Source organism: Pempheris klunzingeri, chromosome 11 (genome assembly GCF_042242105.1).
Source record: "Pempheris klunzingeri isolate RE-2024b chromosome 11, fPemKlu1.hap1, whole genome shotgun sequence".
NCBI lineage: Eukaryota > Metazoa > Chordata > Actinopteri > Acropomatiformes > Pempheridae > Pempheris > Pempheris klunzingeri.
This window is the reverse complement of record NC_092022.1, coordinates 15852873-15877240: the sequence shown is the minus strand read 5'-3', so window position 1 is coordinate 15877240 and position 24368 is coordinate 15852873. Positions and strand designations below refer to the sequence as shown.

The 24368-nt window shown below is 39.8% G+C and overlaps 2 protein-coding genes across 3 annotated transcripts; one reads left to right on the top strand and one right to left on the bottom strand.

The window, feature by feature from the left end:
- Window positions 1-688: 688 nt before the first annotated feature.
- On the top strand, window positions 689-8463 carry rbm39b (RNA binding motif protein 39b). 2 transcript variants are annotated; one of them, XM_070839229.1, is made up of 15 exons: window positions 689-907; window positions 1821-1878; window positions 3472-3521; window positions 3635-3826; window positions 4055-4108; window positions 4361-4478; window positions 4567-4719; window positions 5367-5504; window positions 5611-5676; window positions 5758-5962; window positions 6979-7065; window positions 7150-7246; window positions 7476-7581; window positions 7746-7824; window positions 7922-8463. In XM_070839229.1, the coding sequence occupies exons 2-15, from the start codon at window positions 1828-1830 to the stop codon at window positions 8020-8022; spliced, it is 1497 nt and encodes a 498-aa protein (XP_070695330.1). In that variant the 5' UTR covers window positions 689-907; window positions 1821-1827; the 3' UTR covers window positions 8023-8463. The 2 variants fall into 2 exon arrangements, with proteins under 2 accessions (XP_070695330.1, XP_070695329.1); XM_070839228.1 differs by having other exon boundaries at window positions 4567-4725.
- A 1183-nt stretch (window positions 8464-9646) lies between these two features.
- Window positions 9647-24337, bottom strand: pabpc1l (poly(A) binding protein, cytoplasmic 1-like). The gene is made up of 17 exons (XM_070838845.1): window positions 24303-24337; window positions 22620-22824; window positions 22146-22339; window positions 21805-21920; window positions 21531-21629; window positions 21046-21185; window positions 20802-20896; window positions 19872-20009; window positions 13589-13684; window positions 12506-12766; window positions 12090-12177; window positions 11891-12010; window positions 11659-11795; window positions 11474-11582; window positions 11236-11366; window positions 10193-10268; window positions 9647-9757 (listed from the first exon to the last, which is right to left on the bottom strand). Exons 2-16 carry the CDS (start codon window positions 22810-22812, stop codon window positions 10206-10208), a joined length of 1980 nt encoding a protein of 659 aa, XP_070694946.1. The 5' UTR covers window positions 22813-22824; window positions 24303-24337; the 3' UTR covers window positions 9647-9757; window positions 10193-10205.
- Window positions 24338-24368: the final 31 nt, after the last annotated feature.

Here is a 24368-nt window from a genome sequence, read left to right as displayed (position 1 = left end):
GAGATAAACTTAGATAACCTGACAGTGTTCACGCGGGAAAAGGCCTTGTTCCAAAGTCCTGGGCGGATGATAAAACAGGTACTTACTGTAATTCAAGACTAGAAAAGCAGCAAATGTTCACATCGGAGAAGCTGGAACCATGAAATGTTTCAGGCATTTTTCATGTGACATGACTTAAACGATTAATCGGTTATCAAAACAGGTAAAATCTTGATTTGTACTTATTCACGTTCGCAGGAGCCAGTCAGCAGGAACTGTGCAGGAAGCACACAACTGACCTCCCAAATAATGCTTTTTTAGCAAACATGCTAATACAAATTTGAACAACATTTTACATTCAAATAACATTTTTTTGCACAAAATGAGACTGCTCTCTGGAAAATATTATTGAATTGCACTTCAGACCATTATACACATGTAATTGCAAACATTTTCTGCCAAAGTTTTATTAGTTTGTGAATGCAGCCCCGGATCATTTGCCACACATTATGGAAATATAACTGAGAAATGCAACATCACAGTGGAAACCATGTGTCCTCACAGTTACTCTGCATTATTGGCTGTTTGCCTGTGTGGTTGGAGAGGAGGGCGGTGAAGTGCTCGGTATCTCCAGTAGATGGCAGCAGGGCAGCTCCAGATACTGGCGCTGCCGTAAAACCTCAGACTGGAGGAAGAAGACGAAGAAGAAGAAGAGGAGGGAGAAGAAGGAGGGAGAGCGTTTTGATAGCAGGCCACGACCTGCTACGGAGAGCCGCTAACCTTAGAAAAGGTTACATAACTTCGAAAATTTTGACTCTATCTTAACATTGTTTGACCCACCGAGAGGGAGGCGTCGAGAAGAGGCTCTTCAGCAGCACACTGTCCGTGATATTTTGACTTTGGCACATCGTTTCATCAATTTCAAACGGTAACGTCAGTGTTTGCTAACAGAGCTAGCCCACTGCCGCGGAAACGCTGTTAAGCTAGCTGGCCATATTGGCTTTCCTCGGTGAACTTACCGCTTGTTTTTCTAATGTAGACACGATTAAGACAACTGTAAACATTTAGCGGCGATGAGGGTTTTAACTGGATTCCTTGTGCACTCGTGTTTCTGTTTATTGATGGTTAAATTAGCAGTCTAGTCAAACATCGCCTTAAATTAACAATAACACGGGTCACTGGGATGAGCTAAGCTAACGCTGAAATGACGGACATGTAGTTAGCTTCCATGGGTGGCTAGTTTAGCGTTAGCTTCGTGTTTAGCGCAACGTGTTTTCATGCTCTATGTTGCCGCTAATATATCAATATATGTGGCCATCTGACATATATAGCGTCTTAGTAGTATAATTAGTCAAATCATTTGCTCTTAAATGTGTCGCATTCTTGGTAACATTTGAGAGATTAAGGGGAAATCACGAGGAAGTTGGCGCAAACTCATCGAAACAGTCTCGTATCGTTGCCATTGAGCTTATTTTTAGCAAATGGTAATGTAGCTTTCATTCACACGGTCTACACACACTCCTAATTTATCGAAGCAAACACTATTTTCGGCTATAACCTCTCAGACTTGCAATGCAAATGGAAACTCTGGTTTCGTTTATCAGGTTAAGTAAAAGCTGCCTAACACATGTAAATGTCCTCCCAAACATTTGCTTTTATGTAAGTGCGTGATTCAGCTCTGATCCAAAACAAAGTATCATTGTGGTATCTTTTTTTGCCAAGAAAAAGAACATTTTTGACAAACTCAATGCTATTTCATGGTTTAACTGGATTACTATTAGTGATGGTTTCTTGTGAACATTTTAAGATGGTAATTGTCTCTCTCTCTCTCTCTCTCACAGGATCATCATGGCTGATGATTTTGACGTTGAGGCCATGCTGGAGGCTCCATACAGAAAGGTGGGTTGCAGATGAGAGATATGAGGCCTGTTTCACTGTTATGATTTACTCTTGAGTCCTTTTTTATATTTGCTACTGTGACAAAGTTTACTTGAATGTTGTGTGGTGTGATTGAGTATTTAAAACGCAATACAGAATTATAAATAAATCCACATCTATCTCTCTTTATAGACTTCCCTAATGATATCTCACCTCTACTCCCATGAATTCATCTTTGATTCCACTGTGAACTGTGAAAAAAAGGAAGGTAGTTATTGTGCATATACTGATGTACTGTGGTTCACCTTAGGACTAAAAGAGATTCAACCTAGAACATCCAATCCGTATTCGGTTGCAACAAGGTGAATGCCAATGGTTGATAAGCCCATCCTTACCTGTCCAGCAAAGGAGGCAGTATTTAGATTTACAATTTGCGTGCCATCGTTGTTTCTGAATGTGCAATCGCATATCTAATCAGACATAATCAGATGCCAACATTAGTTTTGAAATGGAAAAACATATTTACACTCTGCGACTTTGACAAGAATGTCACTCTGTCGCTTTGTAGTAATTCAGCTTTCGCCAAATTGCTTTTTAGTGAGAAATATGTAATATGTTAAGAGACTACTTCCCAAAATAACTGTTGTTACAACTGTCCCAAAGTTATATTTTGACAAAAATGAGTAAAAATGTAGACGTTGCAGTTGTGAAGCTTCATTGTCAAGTGCATGAGCCGTGTTATGATTTTATGACAAAGTACAGCTGAATAATTGTTTTCTCTTGCATGTAAATATGAATACTGCCTCTTTGCCTTAGTCAACTGTAATGTGAATCAGCATCTTGATTTTGCATGCTACACGATACCACAGCTATTGATACATTCCTAGAATGACTGTAAAATAGATACCTCTATCCAGCATCATTGTATTATGAAGTGAGTTACTTGTCATTAATGATTCCTAAAGTCAAAAGGCTGGAAATATTACTTAAAATATACAGACTAAAGTTAATGGCAGTGTAACACGTGGCTGAATTAATGGCTATATTTTCATTTTTTTTTTAATTCATTTATTTTCATGGGCGTCAATATTACTAAGAAGTGTGAATCCCTGTTTGCTTCAGGGCAAGATGTGTGACAGAGGTGGCATCGAGCTCTTACAGTCCAAGAACGAAAATGGGTGAAGATCACTGGACTGACACCAACCACACAGGATCTCTTTTAGTGGCCGTGGGCCGTGCGTGGTCACATGATTAGGCACAAATAGTGGCATTGGTACGGCCTATTAGAAGGGGGAATGGTGGAGATGATCTGACTACTGCAAAGCTTCCTGTACTCAGCTAATATGTTGGACACTCTCCCTTAACTTTGCTTTGTTGCATTAAGTACTGAGCAGCTTTGTAAAAAAAGAAAAAAAAAAAAAACAGGAGTGGGATGGGAAGCTATTGGGGTGGTGGAAGGACACTGTCCAGACATGACAGTAGGAAGTTTGAAGTATTTTTATTAATTGAATATATTCTGCATTTTCTCTTGTCCCACCCCACCCCCCCTTTACCTTGACGACTTGAAATGTTTCATCTACGTCCTCATGATGTTCTTCTATCAACCTTGCTTAGGATGAGATCAAGTCCTCTCATGCAAATGGCCATGACGACCAGAGCAAGAAGTAAGTTTTGAATACACAGTAGTTAAACTTCATATCTACAAACAACATAAAATTCATTTAATTTTAAATTTGTTCACTTTGCACGTCAATAGTTGTTTCTTAACATGTTCCAGGAAAAGGAGGAGCCGTAGCAGGAGCCGAAGTCCAGGCTCTAAGAAGAGAAGAAGCAGGAGCAGAGACAAAAAGAAGGGCAAAAAGAGGAGCAGGAGCCGAGAAAGAAAGCGAAGCCGCAGCAGAGAGCGCCATCGCAGTGGCTCCCGAAGCAAGGAGCGCTCTGGGCGCTACAGAGCACGCAAGAGCCCCATGTACGTGACCTTTTTGAAACTTTATGGTATTTTAACCTGTAAGAGTACAACAGGAGAGATCTGTGCAAATTTTGAACTACAAAGTATGAATGTAGTCCTGTCACAGCGCAGTGTGTAACAGGCTAAAACAGAACCCTGTTCCTTTCGTCACACACGGCATCTAGACTTTTTTTTTTTTAAAAGCTATATTTAAAATTGAAAAAGTAATTCTTCCTCTTTGTATTTCAGCCGGAAGCGTTCCAAAAGTCGGAGCCCTTTCAAAAAAGAAAAGAGTCCCATCAGGTGAGATGAATATTCACATTAGTACTTTTCAGGTCCTTGGATACATTATCTGATTTTATTGTAGTATCCCCCAAATCCAGCGATTTTTCTTCAATCTCACATTTTAGGTTTTTACAGATCTTAAAAATGTGTTTTTAGTAAGGAAATTGAGGATCTGACTATCATTTTGGCAGTGTTTCTATTATTTGCTATGATTAGTCATAATTTTATTCATTATCTGTTTTTAAATGTTGTCGTTTTTCTGTTTTTAAGGCAACCAATTGACAATCTAACACCAGAGGAGAGGGATGCTCGCACAGTTTTCTGTATGCAGCTCGCCGCCAGAATCAGAGCTCGAGACCTGGAAGACTTCTTCTCGGCTGTCGGAAAGGTCAGTAGATTTTCAAATTATTCTTGTGTGTGATCCAGCAAATCTGCATGCAGAAATGATTTCTTAAATCTTCACTGTTTCTCTGTAGGTAAGAGACGTGAGAATGATCTCGGACAGAAACTCCAGGAGGTCAAAGGGCATTGCATACATCGAGTTTGTGGAGGCTTCTTCTGTACCACTGGCAATTGGATTGACCGGCCAGAGGCTTTTAGGAGTGCCCATCATCGTCCAGGCCTCTCAGGTCATGGTAACTTAATTTAACTGGATTAGAATTTCTTTATATCTGATGTGACTGAACACATGAATAGATACATGCCAGGCTACCAAATACAGGCTGTCTGTGACCCAAACACTGAACAGTCAAATATTGATATCTCTAAGCCTCACGCCTGGCATGATTTTGTTCAAGGGTAACTGGTAATTCCTAATCTGGGACCTATATTTGCATTTCCAGAAACCGACTTTATGTCGCTGGGATCAAAATTACTGTTTTTGTCAATGGAATCAAGCGATGAAACCGCAGTTTCACATTAAGCATACAGTATGTAACAGGTAAGATAACCTCTCTGTAATGTTGTCAGACGCTCTGAATAAGAGTCTGAGCCTGTCTGTGGCAAGAACAAACCCTTTTGGTGGATAAACTTTTGTGTGTGCGGTTATGCTAAAAGGATTACACAGCAGCCATTATAGTTTATTTGTGGCCGCCTGCTGAAGCGATCTACTAGACCGAAACCCATAAAGTGCACACATGGGACCCAGGTTTAAGAATACCAGTTACCCTCCCTGTTTTGTACAAACTCATTAAACCCAGATTATATTTGGTTTGGTCAATTAAGGTATTTCCATTGGAATCATTGTAATCATATTAAAATCCAAATGTAATTACAGGCAGAGAAAAATAGAGCTGCAGCTGCTGCCAATAATCTACAGAAGGGCAGTTCAGGTCCAATGCGGCTCTACGTGGGCTCGCTGCATTTCAACATTACTGAAGAAATGCTCCGAGGGATCTTTGAGCCTTTTGGAAAGGTCAGAAACGAGTTTTACCAAATACATTTTTAATCAATTACTAGTTTCGTGGATGCGTTCATTACAATCCTCTGTATTGGTGTGTTGTTTTTTTTTTTTCCTAAAGATTGAGGGGATCCAGCTAATGATGGACAGTGAGACTGGACGATCCAAAGGATACGGCTTCATATCGGTAATGAAATCATCCATATATCATTAGCAATGCTTTAGTGTTTGCAGCTAGTTTGACTCTAACGCTTTTAGCATTTTAAAGTTTGCAGATGCTGAGTGTGCAAAGAAGGCCCTGGAGCAGCTGAACGGCTTCGAGCTGGCCGGGCGTCCGATGAAGGTTGGGCACGTTACAGAGCGATCAGACTCTTCGACGGCCAGCTCGTTCCTGGATAACGATGAACTGGAGAGGACTGGCATCGACCTCGGAACCACAGGGCGTCTACAGCTCATGGCTCGACTGGCAGAGGGTTCGTTTTAAACTGCATTTTTTAATTTTATTTTTCTATTAAAAGAAAGTACAAGTAAGCTAAAGCCATTTGTCATAGGTGAATATTATTTCAGACATCTTTCTAACAAAGGTCAAAGGAGAGGGAATCATTCATTAGGATGAAACCATACAAATGTTCTTGGCACGTTGGCAGTTTGCCACATACATATGCAGACTGCACCAAATGTGTATAAAAACGTGTTCTGGTGTGAAGTGCCTCCAAAGTTACAGTCCATAATCTTGATCACTGAGTCTGCAGCATATTTATCTTCTGTGACTGCAAATGATTCCAAAGCAATTAAGTGCAGCAGCTGTCTGCAGAGCGCCATTGTGTTTTTATGAAACATCATATTTGATAGATTTTATTATTATAGAAATTATTTTTTTTTAGAGGCATTGTAATCCAATGCTGTGCTGCAGTTTAGTGGACGCAACACACAGTTGGACCTCCAACTTCTCCACCATAAATACTTTTAAAGAGCAGAGATGACTTATTGATGAGTTGGTCAGTCAACAGAAAAAATCGGCAACTGATCCATCATTTTCATCCAACAGTTAAGTTTGAAGTAAAAATGGTGAAAAAATGCTTCGATTTCTCAGGTTCCAGCCTTTGAAATGGGAGGATTTGCAGCTTCTCTTCATCTTGTATGATTAAAGAAGACATTTGAAGATGCTATGTTGAGCTCTAGGGAGTTATGATTGGTGTTTCTCCACTATTTTTGACATTTCAACGACCAGATGATTAATTAAAATTGTTTTTCTGCTATGGATCTTTATTGCTGAATTTGCCTTATTGCTTCATTTGATTCCTAGAAAGAGGCTAATCAGAGAACTTGGATCAGATGCAAGACACAAACATGTGAATAGTGTCAAGATTTATTTTCGACTAACTGTGGTCTGTTTTTAAATGTGGTAATCTAAGTTGGTATCACAAAGCAATTGTAAGATTTAGTTTCAGTTTTAGCTAAACAATTTTCCATTGGTCTCCCTCCACAGGAACTGGTCTGAAGATTCCCCCTGCTGCTCAACAGGCTCTACAGATGACTGGCTCCATCCCCTTTGGAAACATCGCTGCTCCAGCAGGTGAGCTTCTAGATGATGGAAAACATTGTGAAATTTAGTTTTTAGAAAATGTGACGAATCCCACTTTTCTTTTCTTTTTTGCAGCTGTTCCAACTCCAGCCCCAAGTCAAGCCCTGAACCTCCCATCACAGCCTCTGGCCACACACTGCCTTCAGCTGTCCAACCTGTTCAACCCACAAGCGTAAGGACATTATCATCTTTTCCTCAAACCTAACCAATACCCACATGCTCCTATGTACATTGAGACGTCCTGGTCCGTAATTGTTCTCAGTATTCAGTTTTATAGAGCAAGAACTGGATTTTATCCTGTTGTCTTTGTAGCCAAAACAAGCAACTAAACTGCTGTTTGTCTCAGGAAAACTGCCAGAGCTTTTTAAAGCCATTCTAACATTGCCAAACATGATTTCCAGGGAGAATGACCCCAGCTGGGCCAGCGAGATCCAAGATGACGTTATTGAGGAGTGCAACAAACATGGAGGAATTGTTCATATTTACGTTGACAAGAACTCTGCTCAAGTAAGTGACACTTATGGATGATTTGTGTCCACTCACCCAAAAACTAATTCCACTTATTAGTGGATCAAAGGGGAAATAGTGGGCAGGAAACCTGAATCTTGATTGACGTTTTTAAAATTGTAATATTGATGGAAGGTTTATTGTAATCCTTTTTCCCCACATAGGGTAATGTGTATGTGAAGTGTCCCTCAATACCAGCAGCTATGGCGACTGTAAATGCACTTCATGGACGCTGGTTTGCAGGTATGTAATGACTATGTTTGGTTTTAAATTTTTAAAATATGAAACTATAAAAAGCACGATGTGGGTTAACTTTTCCTTCATCCCTTTCCTTCCTCAGGTAAAATGATAACAGCTGCCTACGTTCCCCTTCCAACCTACCACAACCTTTTCCCTGACTCAGTAACGGCAAAGCAGCTCCTAATGCCGGCTCGTCGATAGTCTGAGACATGCTCATGAAAGTCGGTGTAAATACATTTGTTTGCATTCATGGAAATGTCAGACAGGCGCATTGAAATTAGTTGGCTGTGTGTAATAAAAGTTGCCTCAAGTTCATGTGTTCACCATTGAAAATTAGGCAGGCTTTTTTTTTTCTTTTGAGTTGCTTTTCAAATTTTTTGTGGGTTTGTGTTGTAAACTACCACAGGAGTAAGCTGCAGGTATCTATTGGTCTGTATGTTTTTAAATATTACTGTCTTATCTGCTTGTTTAAATCAACAGTTTTAGATTTAAAATAAATCGCAAAAAGTTACAGAAATGTGTTGGGTACATAGGCCTTAAATGCCAAAAGTATATCAATGTCAACAATAATCCTTTGTAACTTTTTACAGCCATAATTTCAGTTTTTGTATGAAGGCTCCCAATAAACTTTGGCAAATTTGACAGTTCAGTTCATGTTTTTGTCCCAGGTTCAATTTAAATACCTTTTGTACTTCTACTGCTAGTTTAGTTCTAGTTTCTTCACCTAATTGGATTTAAAGGTAGACGTGGGATTTTTTGAAATATAGATTTCATACAAAAAATGAGGGAGTGTCTGAATCTGAAAGAATTCTGCCCGTATGTATTTATTTTACTCTGGGATTTGTTTCTGGGCACCAACCAACTCATCCAAGAGGAAATTACAAAACTCCCAGAGACGGCACTGAAGAAATATGGTGAAGAAAACGAACGATATTTAGGGTTGGCTTTCACCCACAGGTGAGCAACTAGTCAGTTGAGCCAGGGATGAGAGGCCATCTTTGTTTAGAAAGTGCAACTGAGAATCCTAATCATCGTCTTAAAGCAGCTGTTGCCTCTGATATTTCCACCCATCGTGAATTGGCCTAAAAATCAGTGTGTGAGGTTTTACACCTTCATACCAGACAAACTGAACATGAGATTTCATATGAAGACATACCCACTGAGCTGAAGCTTATGAAATACATGTACAAGATGTTTCCTCAGCTGGAAACAAACTATCCTAAAGTAACCAGACAGACAAAAGCACTGAAATTATCCTTTAGTTTAAACACTGGTTTGAGCTCCTTTTGAAGCCTGATTTTTGTGTGTCTCCTCTTAGTATTTCTTACCACAACTTTGTCCAACAATTTAATTTAAAGGCCTGGGATATTGTGCAGGGGAGACGTGGATCAAGTGGTGTCATTCAAGTTAATAGTGAAACTGTGAAAAGGAAGAGGGGAAAACACACAGTTCTTCTTTCCCATAAAAAGTTGACTTTGCAAGCCAAATTCAAAACCATGACCAATTCATCACACTTGCTGCTGCAGTCTTACACTATGACCAGGGGGTTTTGGGGGCTAATGTTAGCTTACTTTAAATACTGCAATATGACTTCCATTACTAAGTTTTACCAACTTTACACTTCCTCTGCTATAGCCCAGTTTGGGACAGTCTCACATTAAGCTGTCGTGTGTTGATGCTTGTTTTTAAGATGAGGACAAGTTAAACCTACAGTTTAGAACTCACTGCTGTATTGTCCCTCTGTGTTAAACAAACGACACAAGACATGTTTAATGCATATACTGTAAACTTTATCTTCTAACAAAAGCTCTTGGAACAAAATAGCCTCAACTTTACAAGTCTCTTTTCTTTCAATCTAATAGAACATTTTTTCTTTTTTTCCCTTTTTTTCAAAATTTTGCTCTTTTTTTCCCCACCTCCAGAAAGTCGTTGACATCTGGGGGAAAAAAAAGACAAGTTTCAGTCTTTAATAACATTTGATGTCTACAAATTGGCACATTATCTGAAATACAACTGTGCAGGATTATTTCAAAATTATCAAAATGTGACCGACTTCTACCACCTTTTTCTCTGAGGAGAAACATCAGGAAACAGAGGAGAAATTTAATGAACTTTTCGCAGTAAAGAACAGGAGCTCTGTCATGTATCCAGATGAGCAAATACTGTTCCCTGATGCAGATATTTGCAAAACCATTTGGGGATGAGGCCGGCTTAGCACAGGTTGAGTTTTCCACCGAAGGATACACTTAAAAAATGTCTACACTTAATATCCAGCAGCCGAGCACTTATCCACCTTCTTTAAGTCACAGTGACCCTTGAATATGGCTCGTGTTCTTAACAGCAACGTGCTCTCAGAGAAGTGGTTGCTGACCTGAAAGGGCTCTTCACTTCTTAGGAGAGCGTTCCTTCACCTGGTGAGCCTGCAGGACAGCAATCGCCTCGTCCACCTGACCAAGACAGAGGAAAACAAACGATAATGGGATAATTTACACCAGTCACTGTTCACTATGACGTGACAGCCAGGAGACAGATTAGCTTAGTTTATCTTAGTGCAAAGACTGGAAACTAGAAAAAATGGCTAACCTGTCTGCCGAAACACACATTGTGGTATTATTAAAAAACATGAAGTATATCAATAAGTATAATAATTACAATTATCAACCACTGGGAAACACCAATACCAGCTTTGTTAGAGATGTTATCCATTATAATAACTGATCACACTCCATCCTCTCACTGGAAAAATTAGAAAGTGGACCTTAGGATTTGTGTGTGTGTGTGTCTAAATAACACTTTTACTCTCAACTTTGCAGCGATTTTGCAGCCACATCTTAATGGAGGAGTGGAGGGAGGTTGTTATCAAACTCACTGTATAGTACTCGTACTTTCTCAAATAATATATCAACAGCAGTTGATGAATTATGACGAGTGACACAAACTAAAACTTGCATCATAAATGTCTCACTTTGGGTTGCTTCAAAACTAAAATCTGAGTCATGGCGCTGCTCGCGCCTAACAGACAATTAACTTGGAGAAATTTAAAACTGGATTAAATTATCGCAATATTACCAGAGTAGTCACATCGCTGTGGAGCAGATTATTTATGTGAAAATGTGACGCACTCTTTCCCTGATTAGAGTATGTGGTGTATATATCAAACAAAAGAGTAGGAATAAAAATAGCACAGAATGGATTTACACTAAACACAAGGAAAAAAACCTGAATTAAATGTATCTCCATCAATATCAGTAACATCAGATTCTTTAGAGACTTGAGGGTTTTAGTCTCTGACTGAAGAAATTTGTCTGCAGACAGGAAAATCGTGAACTAAGACTTATGTGAACTAAACAGCATCTGTGTAATAGTAAGACTTAAAGACGGTGAAGATAATTAATTAAGATATTATCATTGTGCCTTAGAGTGCAGGGACTCGGGCGATTCCAGCATGTGCAGCAGCTCTGAGTTGTCGATCTCCAGCAGCATCCCGGTGATTTTTCCAGCCAAGTTTGGGTGAAGGGCATGGATCAGCGGGTACAGCCGCTCCCCTTTGTATCACAGCAGAGAGAGAGAGAGCGAGAGAATATTAACAACCAGATGCACATGTAGTTTCAACCTACACAAAAGAAAAAAACAGAACTAAATAATGCCACACCGAGAAGCTGCTTCTGATCGATGAGTGGAGCTGAAGCCAACATCGAGGCGGTGAGCGGCGCTTGGCCTTGAATGTGAACTGGTGGCTCCATCACAGGGGCAGGAACGACCTTAAGAGATTGAATATAGCACAGCTACTCCAATGACCGTTAGAATTAGACTACAGTACAGTACAGACTACAGTACCTGTAGTCTTGTCATGGGTGCAGGCACAGTAACAACCTGCTGGGCGTTTCTCACTGCAGACGAGTACTTGTACTGGCTGCTTCTGGTCACACCAGGCATGTCAGTGCGTCCTCCTACAGTCTGGGTCCCAATGTTATCTGAATAAAAGACATTATGAACGTCAGGTACAACCATCCACGTGAATGGCACATTGTGGCAGGATGGAGCTTATAATATGCCCTAGTTCTGGTACTTGTCTTTTGTGTGGAGCTTATGATACGCGGAGCCTGGGTGGAAGCCTGTCTGACTGTAGCAATGGGGGTCGATCCACGCCGGGGAACCGAACTACCAACAAACTGGGTTGTGTAGGGGCCTGAAAACATGGGAGGTGACATTTCTACACATTGTATATACATACATATCCATATGAAGACAAAAAGTGATCCATGTACCCTGTAGTCTGGGAGGCTGTCCTGTCCAACGTGGTACTGGTCTCATGTTGCTGACAGAGTTGTGGTTGTAGAAGGAGCGAGTGGGAGGCTGCCAGATAAATATTAGTAAATGGAATCATATTGCAGGTCAACCTTTGAATCATATTTAATTGAAGATTTTGAAATTATTGCCATATGACGACAAATTGAATTGGACTTGTTACACTATCATTTAAGCAGGATCTTAAATTTACAGTGAAAAACATCTGTAGCCCGATTCAGACTGGATTTATTTCTCTGGAAAAGGAGGGATCATTTTAACATCAGTGATTTTCGTCTGGTCTGGAGCGAGTATGTGAGTAATTCTTCCCCCATTTAACATGTGCAGCATGATGCAGATCATATTTCCTCTTATAACCCTGTTCAAACATCCACACCTGTGGTACACTCATGTAGTATCCAGCCTGCTGGTACGAGTCAATGATTGGACTCGACATGGTCCTCAAGGTAGCAAGTCTCTGCATGTACTTGTTGGTCAGGATCGCTTTACGCTCCTCCCTCCGCTGAGCCAGGGCCACATACAGTGGCTTGGTTGCAACAATTCTCCCGTTCATTTCAGTCACTGCTTTAGTTGCTTCCTCCGGTGAAGAGAAACAGACGAAACCGAAGCCCTTGCTTTGGGAGCCATCTGTCATGACCTACAGGAAACAAAGACGCTCAAGTTCAGACATGTTTGAGATACTTCAAACAGAGTTGTGGACTTGGACTCGTCTGTCGTGAGACTTTGCTTTCTTGAGATTTGCAGATAAAAAGCTGAGGAGAACTGACAACCCGTAAATGTTGAAAAATGCTCTCTACCAGACTGTCATAAATAATTAATAACATTACCAGGAGGGCGAAACGTCTCCATAACCTAATGCGCACTGTTACAAAGACTTGAGATTTGACTTGGTTCAAGACTCGTCCTGAGCCAACTTGAATAAGGAAATTAATACTGTCGAAGACAATGACATTTTCACATTAATAACATGACTTTTTTGGTTTCAAACGTTATTTGGTTTCCTTGGTCCACATCCACACCTAATTTAGCCTTTCCCATTGTGATTATTTGGCAAAATGTGCAAAAACACAACTTCTGTTGTCCACCAAGATGTCAAAATGGGGACCCAATGGAAGTATTTGGACATGTTGGGAGACTAATTGGGAGACTCTGAGTATATAAATGAATGTGGTCAAACTAAACTAAAATTAATTTCCTCCTGTGAAAAAGGAAAGGATCAACTTTTGATAGTGACCTCTATCTCATACGGTGTCTTAATTTACACCTGCCTGTCTGCATGGACAGAACCTGTGACTTTTCTGCTCAAACTGTACGGATCATTTGAAATGTCTGATCTACAAGCCTACCGATGTAGCTATAACATGTACTCTGATAAAACAAGAAAAAAATACAATGACTGTTACATGTGTGTACAGCAAACTTCGGTGAGGAAGGCCCAAGTCATACATCATTAAAATACCTTGGCACTCGTGATGGTGCCATAAGGGGCAAACTCTTTCCGGAGCCTCTCGTCATCGATGCTATCGTCCAAGTTCTTCACATACAGATTCACCCCCTGAAATCAGAAACAGTGAGAAATAATAAGGGGAATGGATGGAGGGGAAGCACAACACCACAATGTCTAATGGCTTAATACCTAAGATCAACAACACTTGTATCAACGAGGCTTGCTAGGTGGGCAAAAGTTGTTTTTTTTTTAGAAGGGTTTGGGAAATTAGTATTTTAAAACTAAAACATAAATACTTTTAATGGTTTTTGTCTCAGAGAATATTCCATCATGCCCTGTACCATCTCTACTGGACAGTGACATAAAGACATCAGGCACATCTCACATACTCATTTAATGGAAACTGAACTTAATTTCATTTAAAAACAGTTACAGCTGTGTAAGGACTGCATAGTGACACTTCTCTAAGGCCCCTTTGAAATATTACAGGGCAACCTGGATGTATGACAAATAGTGTAGTACAGATCTTAACAGGTACCAGTTTTAAATTAATAATAATTCTTAATTTAAAACATTTTGAAAATTTGCTTCTTTGTTCTCTTACCAAGACCTAAAAATCAAGAAATGTGAAATGCTCAGCATAAAGACTGAAAACAGTGGCAAACAACTTAACATACTAGACCTCATTTGTTAAATATGAAAAAAAAAAAGGAAGCATACAAGCAACAGTTAGCAGTTTTAAAGAGGGTTATGCGTCAGACTATTTCTTGGCCAGGTCTCTGCTGATAGCCTGGTAACTTCAGTGATGACAATTAGTGACCTTTAGAGTAATCAAGTGAATAGAATTTTATTTATGTAGCACATTTTTAACACAATGTTAGAAAGTGCTTCACAAGGTACAGAAATAGAAAAATAAACAGACAAATAAGCAACATACATCAATAAGCAAAATACAAATTAAAAAATGACAGTCCCCTTACAGAAAGGTAAGTCGGTGAAAATGGGTTTTGAGAAGTTTTGAAACCGTTTACAGACTCAGATGATCTAACACAGGGGGTTAGAAAGTTCCTGAGGGAACGGAGTACAAAATAAGAGACATTTGTCAAATAATCAAAGTGTCCTAAAGATGGAATATGGATGCAGAAGTTCAGAGATGTATGTAGGGGCAAGACCATGTAGGGCTTTGTTTGTGGCAAGAAATATCTCGAAATCTATTTTATATTTTATGGGGGGCCACTGCACGGATGCAAGGATTGGTGTGATGTGGGATGTATAATTGTTTTGGTTAGCAGCCTGGCTACAGAGTTTTGCACTCGCTGCAGACAGCTGCTTGGCTAAGACAGGAGAAAAGAGCATTGCAGTAGTATAATCATTGGGATATTAGGGTATGGATCAGTAATTCTGGATCTATGGTTGATAGCATTGACGTGATTTTAGTGATGTTCTCTAGTTGAAAAACACGTTTACACCACCTTGTTTTTAGGGCCAGTATTCAGGTCAAAAGGTCACACCGTTTGATAAGCAGGATTTATAATTGGTGGCCAGAGGTCCGATACAGGGTTTCACTTCAGAGAGAAATTTATCTGGTCCAATAAGAAGGGCCTCAGTTTTCTTTGAGTTTAACTGAAGGAAATTAAGTGCAATCCATTCTTTACTAAAAGACAGGCAGTCATGGAGGGTACAATCTTATGCATGTCATTTGGTTTAAGTAAAAAGCCAAGATGTAACATGTGAAGTAAGAAAATTATGGGGCAAAGGATTGAGCCCTGTGGAACTCCAGAGTTACAGGGGAATTTAAGGACGCACAGCTGTCTATGACAACCTGAAACTTCCTGTTTGTAAGACAGGAGGAGAGACAAGTGGTGGAGGAGTGATAAGTGGTATCAAATGCATAAGTTAGAGTCAAGCAGGACTAGGATAGGATGTCATTTGTCACTCTTAGTAGTGCTGTTTATGTAATATGTAGGTGAAAGCCAGATGAGAATATTGTGTCCTTCAATTATCTCAAGGTGCGGCTGTGCCACGATTTCTTTCAGTTATTTTGTATATGAATTGTAGTTTCAAAATGGGTCTGTAGTTATTCGGTTGTGTTGGATCAAGGGCAGGTTTTTTCAAAATAGATTGGATGTTTGTCATCTTAAAACCATGAGGGACACAGCCCAAAGTGAGAGATTAATGACAGAGTAGGCTGGGGCCCAGGGAAGGCAGGACCTCTAAGGATTTTGGGGTGGGGGGTTTATATGTAAAGGGCAGGAGGGCAGACATATACGGGACACAATGACATTAAAATTGTGCAAAGAGATGAGGGGACAAGAAAGTTGGACAGTGGACTGACAGTACAGAAGAACGAGTAGCACTGACAAAATTCAATGTTGTTGATTTTGTCCAAAGGATGACAAACTGATTTCAGACTACAGAGGAGGAGGCAGAAACACTGGGATGGCAGAGTTGACGAGTCATTGGTGGTAAACAGGAACCTAGGATTGAGTATTCTATCTACACGCCACTCTTCTAGCTTATTTTTTCAGATGAAAAATGTTTGCTTTCTTGAGATTTGCAGATAAAAAGCTGAGGAGAACTGACAACCCGTAAATGTTGAAAAATGCTCTCTACCAGACTGTCATAAATAATTAATAACATTACCAGGAGGGCGAAACGTCTCCATAACCTAATGCGCACTGTTACAAAGACTTGAGATTTGACTTGGTTCAAGACTCGTCCTGAGCCAACTTGAATAAGGAAATTAATACTGTCGAAGACAATGACATTTTCACATTAATAACATGACTTTTTTGGTTTCAAACGTTATTTGGTTTCCTTGGTCCACATCCACACCTAATTTAGCCTTTCCCATTGTGATTATTTGGCAAAATGTGCAAAAACACAACTTCTGTTGTCCACCAAGATGTCAAAATGGGGACCCAATGGAAGTATTTGGACATGTTGGGAGACTAATTGGGAGACTCTGAGTATATAAATGAATGTGGTCAAACTAAACTAAAATTAATTTCCTCCTGTGAAAAAGGAAAGGATCAACTTTTGATAGTGACCTCTATCTCATACGGTGTCTTAATTTACACCTGCCTGTCTGCATGGACAGAACCTGTGACTTTTCTGCTCAAACTGTACGGATCATTTGAAATGTCTGATCTACAAGCCTACCGATGTAGTTTCAGTTATTTTGTATATGAATTGTAGTTTCAAAATGGGTCTGTAGTTATTCGGTTGTGTTGGATCAAGGGCAGGTTTTTTCAAAATAGATTGGATGTTTGTCATCTTAAAACCATGAGGGACACAGCCCAAAGTGAGAGATTAATGACAGAGTAGGCTGGGGCCCAGGGAAGGCAGGACCTCTAAGGATTTTGGGGTGGGGGGTTTATATGTAAAGGGCAGGAGGGCAGACATATACGGGACACAATGACATTAAAATTGTGCAAAGAGATGAGGGGACAAGAAAGTTGGACAGTGGACTGACAGTACAGAAGAACGAGTAGCACTGACAAAATTCAATGTTGTTGATTTTGTCCAAAGGATGACAAACTGATTTCAGACTACAGAGGAGGAGGCAGAAACACTGGGATGGCAGAGTTGACGAGTCATTGGTGGTAAACAGGAACCTAGGATTGAGTATTCTATCTACACGCCACTCTTCTAGCTTATTTTTTCAGATGAAAAATGTTGTCACTGATCTAGGGGCAAGAACTAGCTTTAGAAAATGACCAAGCAGTATAGGGAGCTGTGGTATTCCACACAGTAGTACACAGATCATTGAACCAGGTTAGAAGATCTTTTATATTCAAGGAGTCAGAGGGCTGTACTACAAAGCAAGTTCAACAGTTAGGAGTTCTTTGTGTGAGTTGGGTCAACAAACTCTAAACTTGCGATCAGAGATATCAGGTATCATGAAGGTGGTTGTTAACCGTCTCTGTTAATTCAGGCTTCCTACATGTTCAAGTCATTTGACTCTTCTTGCACATAAAAAACAAAAATATATATAAACAATTTTTGCGAAACAGGATGAAAATGTAGCTGCAGAATGGGCACTGAGGAAGCCAGAGTATTCCTCGCTTCTGCAGTTGAGATAAGATTAATGCATGTTGTCACGTTTTATTTCGTCCCCGATCAGTCAGAGCAAGGGTAAAATAAAAAAAAATCCCCAGCAATAATGACTCACAATATTTAAGAACCACTGAGCTTAACAGTTCAGCGAGCAAAGAAACAGAGCAAATTTCCCCGATGTGGGCCGAATAAAGGTTTATCTTATCTTAAAGAGCATTGTTCTTGGGTTTGGTTGATAATCATACAGCAAACTCGGATTTCACACTCGGTTTTAAAAGAAAGTAATTGAGAGCTTTTGATGGTATCCCATATAATCTGAATACAGGTAAGATTATTTCTAAAAACAATTGCAGTGTCCCCACCATGATGATTAAGAGTTTGTTAACTGGGAGTACAGAGCACCAGTAGAGGGAAGCAATCCCCAGGTTTAGGCCAGGTCTCAGTTAAAAAAAAACTCCAGATACAGAGACAAAGAGAGATCAACAATAAAAAATAAAAAAATAAAAATAAAAAAAAAGACATAAAACACAACACAAATACCACTGGAGTGAGAGGCTGAGAGAGAATTATTGATGGAGATGTGAGTTAAGTTGTTGGGAACAGACTGAGCGTGTTCGACATGTTTTGGTGGTTTGTTAATTAAAAAACAGAGACAGGACAGACAGGAGGACCATCAGCTCAGCCAGAGAAATTAAGGCCTGTATATCCTGGCAGACTGTTCAGCAAGACCCAGGGAGAAATGTTCATCATTATGGACAGGAGTAGCTTCTACAGCAGAGTCATGCTGAAGTCGCAATCTGTCAGAATTAAAAGCAATGTGCAAAATGAGGGTTTTTATAAGTAGTTTAATACCCTTCATGTTGGGGTGCATGCCATCCAATTTATAAAGGTCACATTAGGTCTAAAATTAATTAATGTTAATTGCAGAGTTTGATTGTTTACTCATGACATCATTGATGCCCACATGAACAATTAGTCTGTCAGCAAACAATGGATGTCTGTGAACAGAAGTCACGGTTCAATAATATCTACAACTTTGCCACCGGGAGGAAAGTGCCTCAGAATTCAAGAGATATGAATCACCAAGAATAAAAAAGGATTTCAGGTTGCCTGTCTCAACGGCCCCTTCTGTGGCAAACAAGTTTGGATGAAAGACGTGGCTGATAAATAACCACATCAGTTTCACTTGGGTATGACGACGGGAAGACATTGGTCATTGGTGATGACGTCACCACTAGTCACAGCGATGTCCAGTGTGGCTAGGTTGGTGGCTAAGAGAAATGTAAGTTTTCCATGGGACACCAGCATCATCTTGGAAATTTGACGCTTTCTTGGTAAACAGGAGTGGACTGGGACACGCTGCTCCAGAGAGGAGTTGGTAGTTGGACTTTGTTACCTTTGGACAGAGCCAACTATTTGCTCCTGTTTCCAGTCTTTCTGCTAAGCTAACTGGCTGATAATGAGTGGTATCCATCTTCTTGTCCAACACTGTGTAAAAACAGAGCATTCACAAATGTATCGAACACCTTTCCTTAAGTTGATTGTTCTATACAAATTATTCTTCTGTTGGCCTCACAAGGGACGTTATTGGTTCCAGAGGTGTTAATTAGATAATTATCAGCATGTGAGGTAAGGATAGCTGAGAGCTAAAAAGTTCAAAAGGACAAAGACAGCATAGACACAAAAGCCAATCGAAAATCTCTAATTAATAAAACTGTAGGCTCCATTGCCTCCACTCAGGCTTTAAGACTGTGTCTACCACTCTGCTCTTAGGGTCATTATTTGGGATATTGATAATATTTTATATAATGATGTCAGCAGGTATTTTTTGAGACACAAAATAACCTCATGAACTCATTAAATATTGCCATCGTATCTCATCTTTGGTGTCATAATTTGCCCAGCAGCCTAAAAATTTACTTTTCTAACCCCTTCTCAATAATAACAACCCCATTCCTGCAAGTAACTTTAAATGAACCTGCATACTGTAAGTTTTTACATTAATTAAAACTGTAAGCAAAGCATTGCTGTGAATGAGCAGTGGTGTTCTACCTTGTATAAACAAACATCTATGCGAAACGACTCATGTCAGGCCTCAGTTGTGAGCACTACTGAATCTTTGATTTATTTCCAAACATTTAAAATATCAACGCTAACGAGGTAAATGCAAGACCATTAACAATGAGGGTCATTAAGTATTCAAATGACCGTACAATGCCATACAATGCAGCAGCACCTGATAGCGCTGGATGCGGTCCTGTTTGATCTGGTCAAACTTGCGCTTGAGCTCTCCTTGGCGCTCCAGCCGCTTCTGAGCCCGACCAACATAGATGATTTTCCCATTGATCTCCTTTCCATTCATTTCATCCACGGCCTGGGAAAATAAAGAGTATTTATATGTTAACCTTCATAGGAAAAATTCATACAATTTAAAAGTAGTGTACACATTTTTTAACAAACCTTAATGTTTTTTCACAACAACACTAAGTCACATCACTCCTGGTCCCTTTTAGTGACAAGCCCACTGAAAAACTGCCCCCTTACTCAGCTTTTAGCCTTTTTAGCTCATGGTTTTGGTTTTCTGTCCCGCACATGGACTACTTACCAGGCAGTAAGGTAAATGTATTCTCCCAGCCCAGCAAAAACAACCACCTTATAGTGGCTGTTGACAGTCAGGATCTGTTTAAACATCACAAACTAGTTTTATCTCCTAAGTCTGATACAGCCGCTGGTCTGTAAATGTCTTAAACCTACCACGGTTGAGATTAAGGTGTCCAGCTATAGTAAGCTGAAGGCTGAACAACAAAGTAAAGCATCCAGTGAGTCAAACTGGATGGGACTGATATAGATCAGACCAGAGCTAAAGGCGAGCAAATATTTAACTTACACACATCAGGTAACCAGAAACACAACCACAATGGGATACAAATTCTTTTCTATGTCCTGATAAGCCCATAATGTATCTGGGCTGCAAGTTTGTAAGTCTTCCTGCTGACAGTCAAAAGAAATCACTATAGTGGTGGTATTATTGGCATATTTTTCTTAGCCAGTAGAGTATAATGTAAAGCAATGAGTCAATGCTGCCGGTCTATCCTTAATGTCAATGTAATGAACTGTTACTTGGCAGGCATGCAATGTGAGAGGACAGAAACATGGCACACACTACCTTCTGAGCATCCTCGTGGTTAGCATAGTTTACAAAGCCAAATCCTCGTGAACGGCCTCGCTCATCCCTCATCACCCGCACACTGAGAGTCCTCCCTGAGAGTTTGAGCACAAACCAGTCTGTAACTATGTGGTGTGCAAACTGATAATTATACTAGTTGAAAACTTTACAAATCATAGCACTCCATGTATGAAGGAGAGGCCTGAGTAAGAGCAACACAAAGAATTAATGTGTGCTTTCTTACCAAATGCAGCAAAGACTTCCTTGAGTTTCTCGTCAGTGTATTCTTCACCAAAGTTTTTGATGTAGACGTTGGTGAACTTCATAGCTTTGGTGCCAAACTCCACCTCTCTTTCCTTGCGGGACTTAAAGTGGCCAACAAAGCTGCAGACAGGATTGAACCCATCACCAAGAAAACCATAATGAAGAGATACAAGACAGTTCAAAACTTGCTCGTCCACAGTGTGGAAATTTGTCTTTGGCTTCAGCACACAGCATTAAAAACACCACAAGATAATTGATGAGGACAGAATTTATATACCAGATCGCAACATTTAAGGACAAATATAAATCTTTATTTTCTCCTTCCATCGTGATCAAGATATGGAAGGGAAATAAGGTAGGGAACCACCTACTCTGGACATAAGCCCTCTGATGATCTTGCTTTGCCTGTTCAGTCCTAAAATTACAATACACACAAAGATGACAAACCTAAATATAGACCCCTACCTATTCATTGACCCACGCAGGGACATCTGACATTTTTCCCCCAGGAAATGGGCCTTTGAGTTGACAATACGAGATTCCATATGATTACCTGTCTTTTGACTGAGCAAAAAAAAACCAAAAAAAGTCATCAGCACAAGGCCTGTGACGTATCTATTCATTGAAAGTTTGTTGTGAACATACATATATTCTGCGCTACTCTTTGCCTCGACATTTTAGATTACATTTCTACCATTGTTTGCATTTCACCAGTTTAGTTTTTCAAATTAATACTTACACTTTCCTATCATTCAGCAGCATCCCATTCATGGTGTCAATGGCCCGGTTTGCAGCCTCATGAGTCTCAAAGTGAACAAAGCCGTAGCCTTTGGATCCTTTCTCATCACAAACGACCTACAAAGAAAAAGCCTTTAAGTCATGCAAATTACAATGTTTTTGTTGCAAAACAGCACCTTTCACCTGAGTTTAATATGTGCTGTTTGCACTGGGTGATAATTCCGTTGTATTACTTATCAATATACAATCATGTTCTTGTTTTACAAAATTCAGTTGCCCAAACAAATAGCTATCTAAGACCAGAGAACTACAACAGTCAAAAAGAGGACCCAGGCCACTCACCTTGCAGGACAAAATATTTCCAAAGGCCGAGAAGGTGTCATACAGTGCCTTGTTGTCAATAGACTCATCCATGTTCTTGATGAAGATGTTTCCCACACCAGACTTCCTCAGTCCCGGGTCACGCTGAGACCACATTATTCGGATAGGCCGACCCTTGATGAAATCGTAGTTCATTGTATCCAGGGCGCACTCCGCTAAAAGAATTTAAACCAAAAACAAAATTACCTCCATCCACCAATATCCAACCTTTTCTACATTCTTGATTTTTTTTTTTTTTGAATATCATAAATGAAAAATTGTTGCTTGTGTCTGTAATTCAGATCAACGCTGTGGATCCATAGTGGGTGACGCCTTGTTGCACAGTGGCCATCAGTAGCAAGGAACTTATTTCAGTACACTGATTTTTGTGAAAGTTCATTGTACATTGGTTTATTAGTCGTCTTTGGTTGGATCTGGCAAAAATAGGCACTTTACCATCAGCTGGTTGCTGAAAGTTGATGTATGCATATCCCAGGGATCTGCGAGTGATGATGTCCCGGCACACGCGGATCGACATGATCGGTCCAGCGGGAGAGAATTTCTGGTAGAGCATGGCCTCTGTCACATCAGGATGGAGGTCCCCGACATACAAAGAGGCGAGGGGGTATGCTGGTCCGCTGCTGTTCATCTCCGTTAACAGCTGTTTCAAGATGGAAAACGTAAAAGAAAAGAGATTTTGAGACTACTTCTCCAGAGTTGCCAGCTTATAAAGGTAAGTTAGTTTAATCATATTCCATTTTGTGTGTAGATAGAGCTCTATGGTCATTTCTGAGGCCACAGTGATGTGAGAAAACACTCTTCAACACATCCATCTGTCCATTTTCTAGGTCTGCTTTAACCCGTGCAGGCTCACAGGGGGCTAGAGGCCACATACACAAGCACATATTGGGTGGCAAGTGAGGTACACCCTGAACAGGTGACAGGGGTTAATATTGTGTCCACCCCATTTATAATTCAGTTTATTTTTTTGTTTAACCTCGAGGTGTCTTAAGATACTTTCTCTCTTTTATGCAAGAGACCTGGACAAAATGGCTTAGAACACACACTTTCACATATAACACAGCAAAACAGGACCTGAGTGACAACAATGGAAAACAAAATATTTGAAACATCTCTCAATTTTCAGAGCATAATTTAAGAGCACCACAATCTGCAGCTTACAAAATAATTTCAATTATTGTGTCTTTAATACACTTTCAAGAAAAGAAAAAAATGCTATAGACCGTGTCTCCTCTTTTATACCACACATAAAGTAAAATTTGCTAATCATCTCTAGATGCATGTTATCATGGAGCCTAAATTCATTAAATGAATGAGAGTTAGTTGCTGAGCTACAGTATCACTAAATTGCATGTGTGAACTGATCCAATAGCAAAGATTGGGGGAATAAAACACTAGTCACTGCTCAAAAGAAGCTTTGTTTTAATAAGATTTTTTAATAATGTTTTACTGGTTTCACTGACTTATTCATTATTTGTCCATTTTATTGTTTGTCAATTGACTGTATGAGCTACTGGATACCCGAATTTCTCCTCCTAGGGGATAAATAAAGATAAAAATGCATATAGATTTATATTTTTTATACACTCATCTGCTATGTCCATCCCACTTATATCAGTGATGGTAGGTTACAGCTGTTATTTAGCCTCTAAATCCTCCAAAATATCACACTGTTGAATCAACGTCTCTGAAAAAACTTTTTAAAAACTGATTACAACCTTTAACTACCTCAGAACTCTTGCATTAGTTTTAACCTAATAAACTGGAAAATGAGTCTGTGTGCGTTTAATATATATTAAAAAAAATACAGCAATAGAGAAAAGAAGTGACTGGTGTGAGAAGGTGCTGCCTCAATAAATTAACATTTACAAAGGTTTGATCGTTTTAATAGACACATCAAGTTATGACTACAGGAAAGTTAAAATTCAAAGATGAATTCAAAAAAAAATAATTGACTTGTTAACAGACAGACTGGGGAGAACTAGCTAAAGTTAGCTAAGTTTTCTCCCGCTCTGCGTGCGCTTCGCGTCAAAATTAGCCGATTTCTGCTGCAGGTGAAGCAGCTAAATCTCCGTGAAAGATATTAGTTTAAAATCGTTTGAATTTGGCCTTACTTACAGCTTTAGGACAGCCGATGGCTTCACAGGAGAGGTTTTTTTCAGAGCAGCAGGTTGTGAGCGCCAT

Excerpts from the sequence above, each read along its gene's own strand:
- rbm39b (XM_070839228.1), top strand. The coding sequence starts at position 1,828 with ATGGCTGATGATTTTGACGTTGAGGCCATGCTGGAGGCTCCATACAGA. Across the intron at positions 7,066-7,149 it reads AAACATCGCTGCTCCAGCAG|CTGTTCCAACTCCAGCCCCA; the intron begins GTGAGCTTCTAG and ends TCTTTTTTGCAG. Across the intron at positions 7,825-7,921 it reads TCATGGACGCTGGTTTGCAG|GTAAAATGATAACAGCTGCC; the intron begins GTATGTAATGAC and ends TTCCTTCCTCAG.
- pabpc1l (XM_070838845.1), bottom strand. The coding sequence starts at position 22,812 with ATGAACAGCAGCGGACCAGCATACCCCCTCGCCTCTTTGTATGTCGGG. Across the intron at positions 20,897-21,045 it reads GGAAGTCTTTGCTGCATTTG|GGAGGACTCTCAGTGTGCGG; the intron begins GTAAGAAAGCAC and ends TCAAACTCTCAG. Across the intron at positions 20,010-20,801 it reads ACCACGAGGATGCTCAGAAG|GCCGTGGATGAAATGAATGG; the intron begins GTAGTGTGTGCC and ends TTATTTTCCCAG.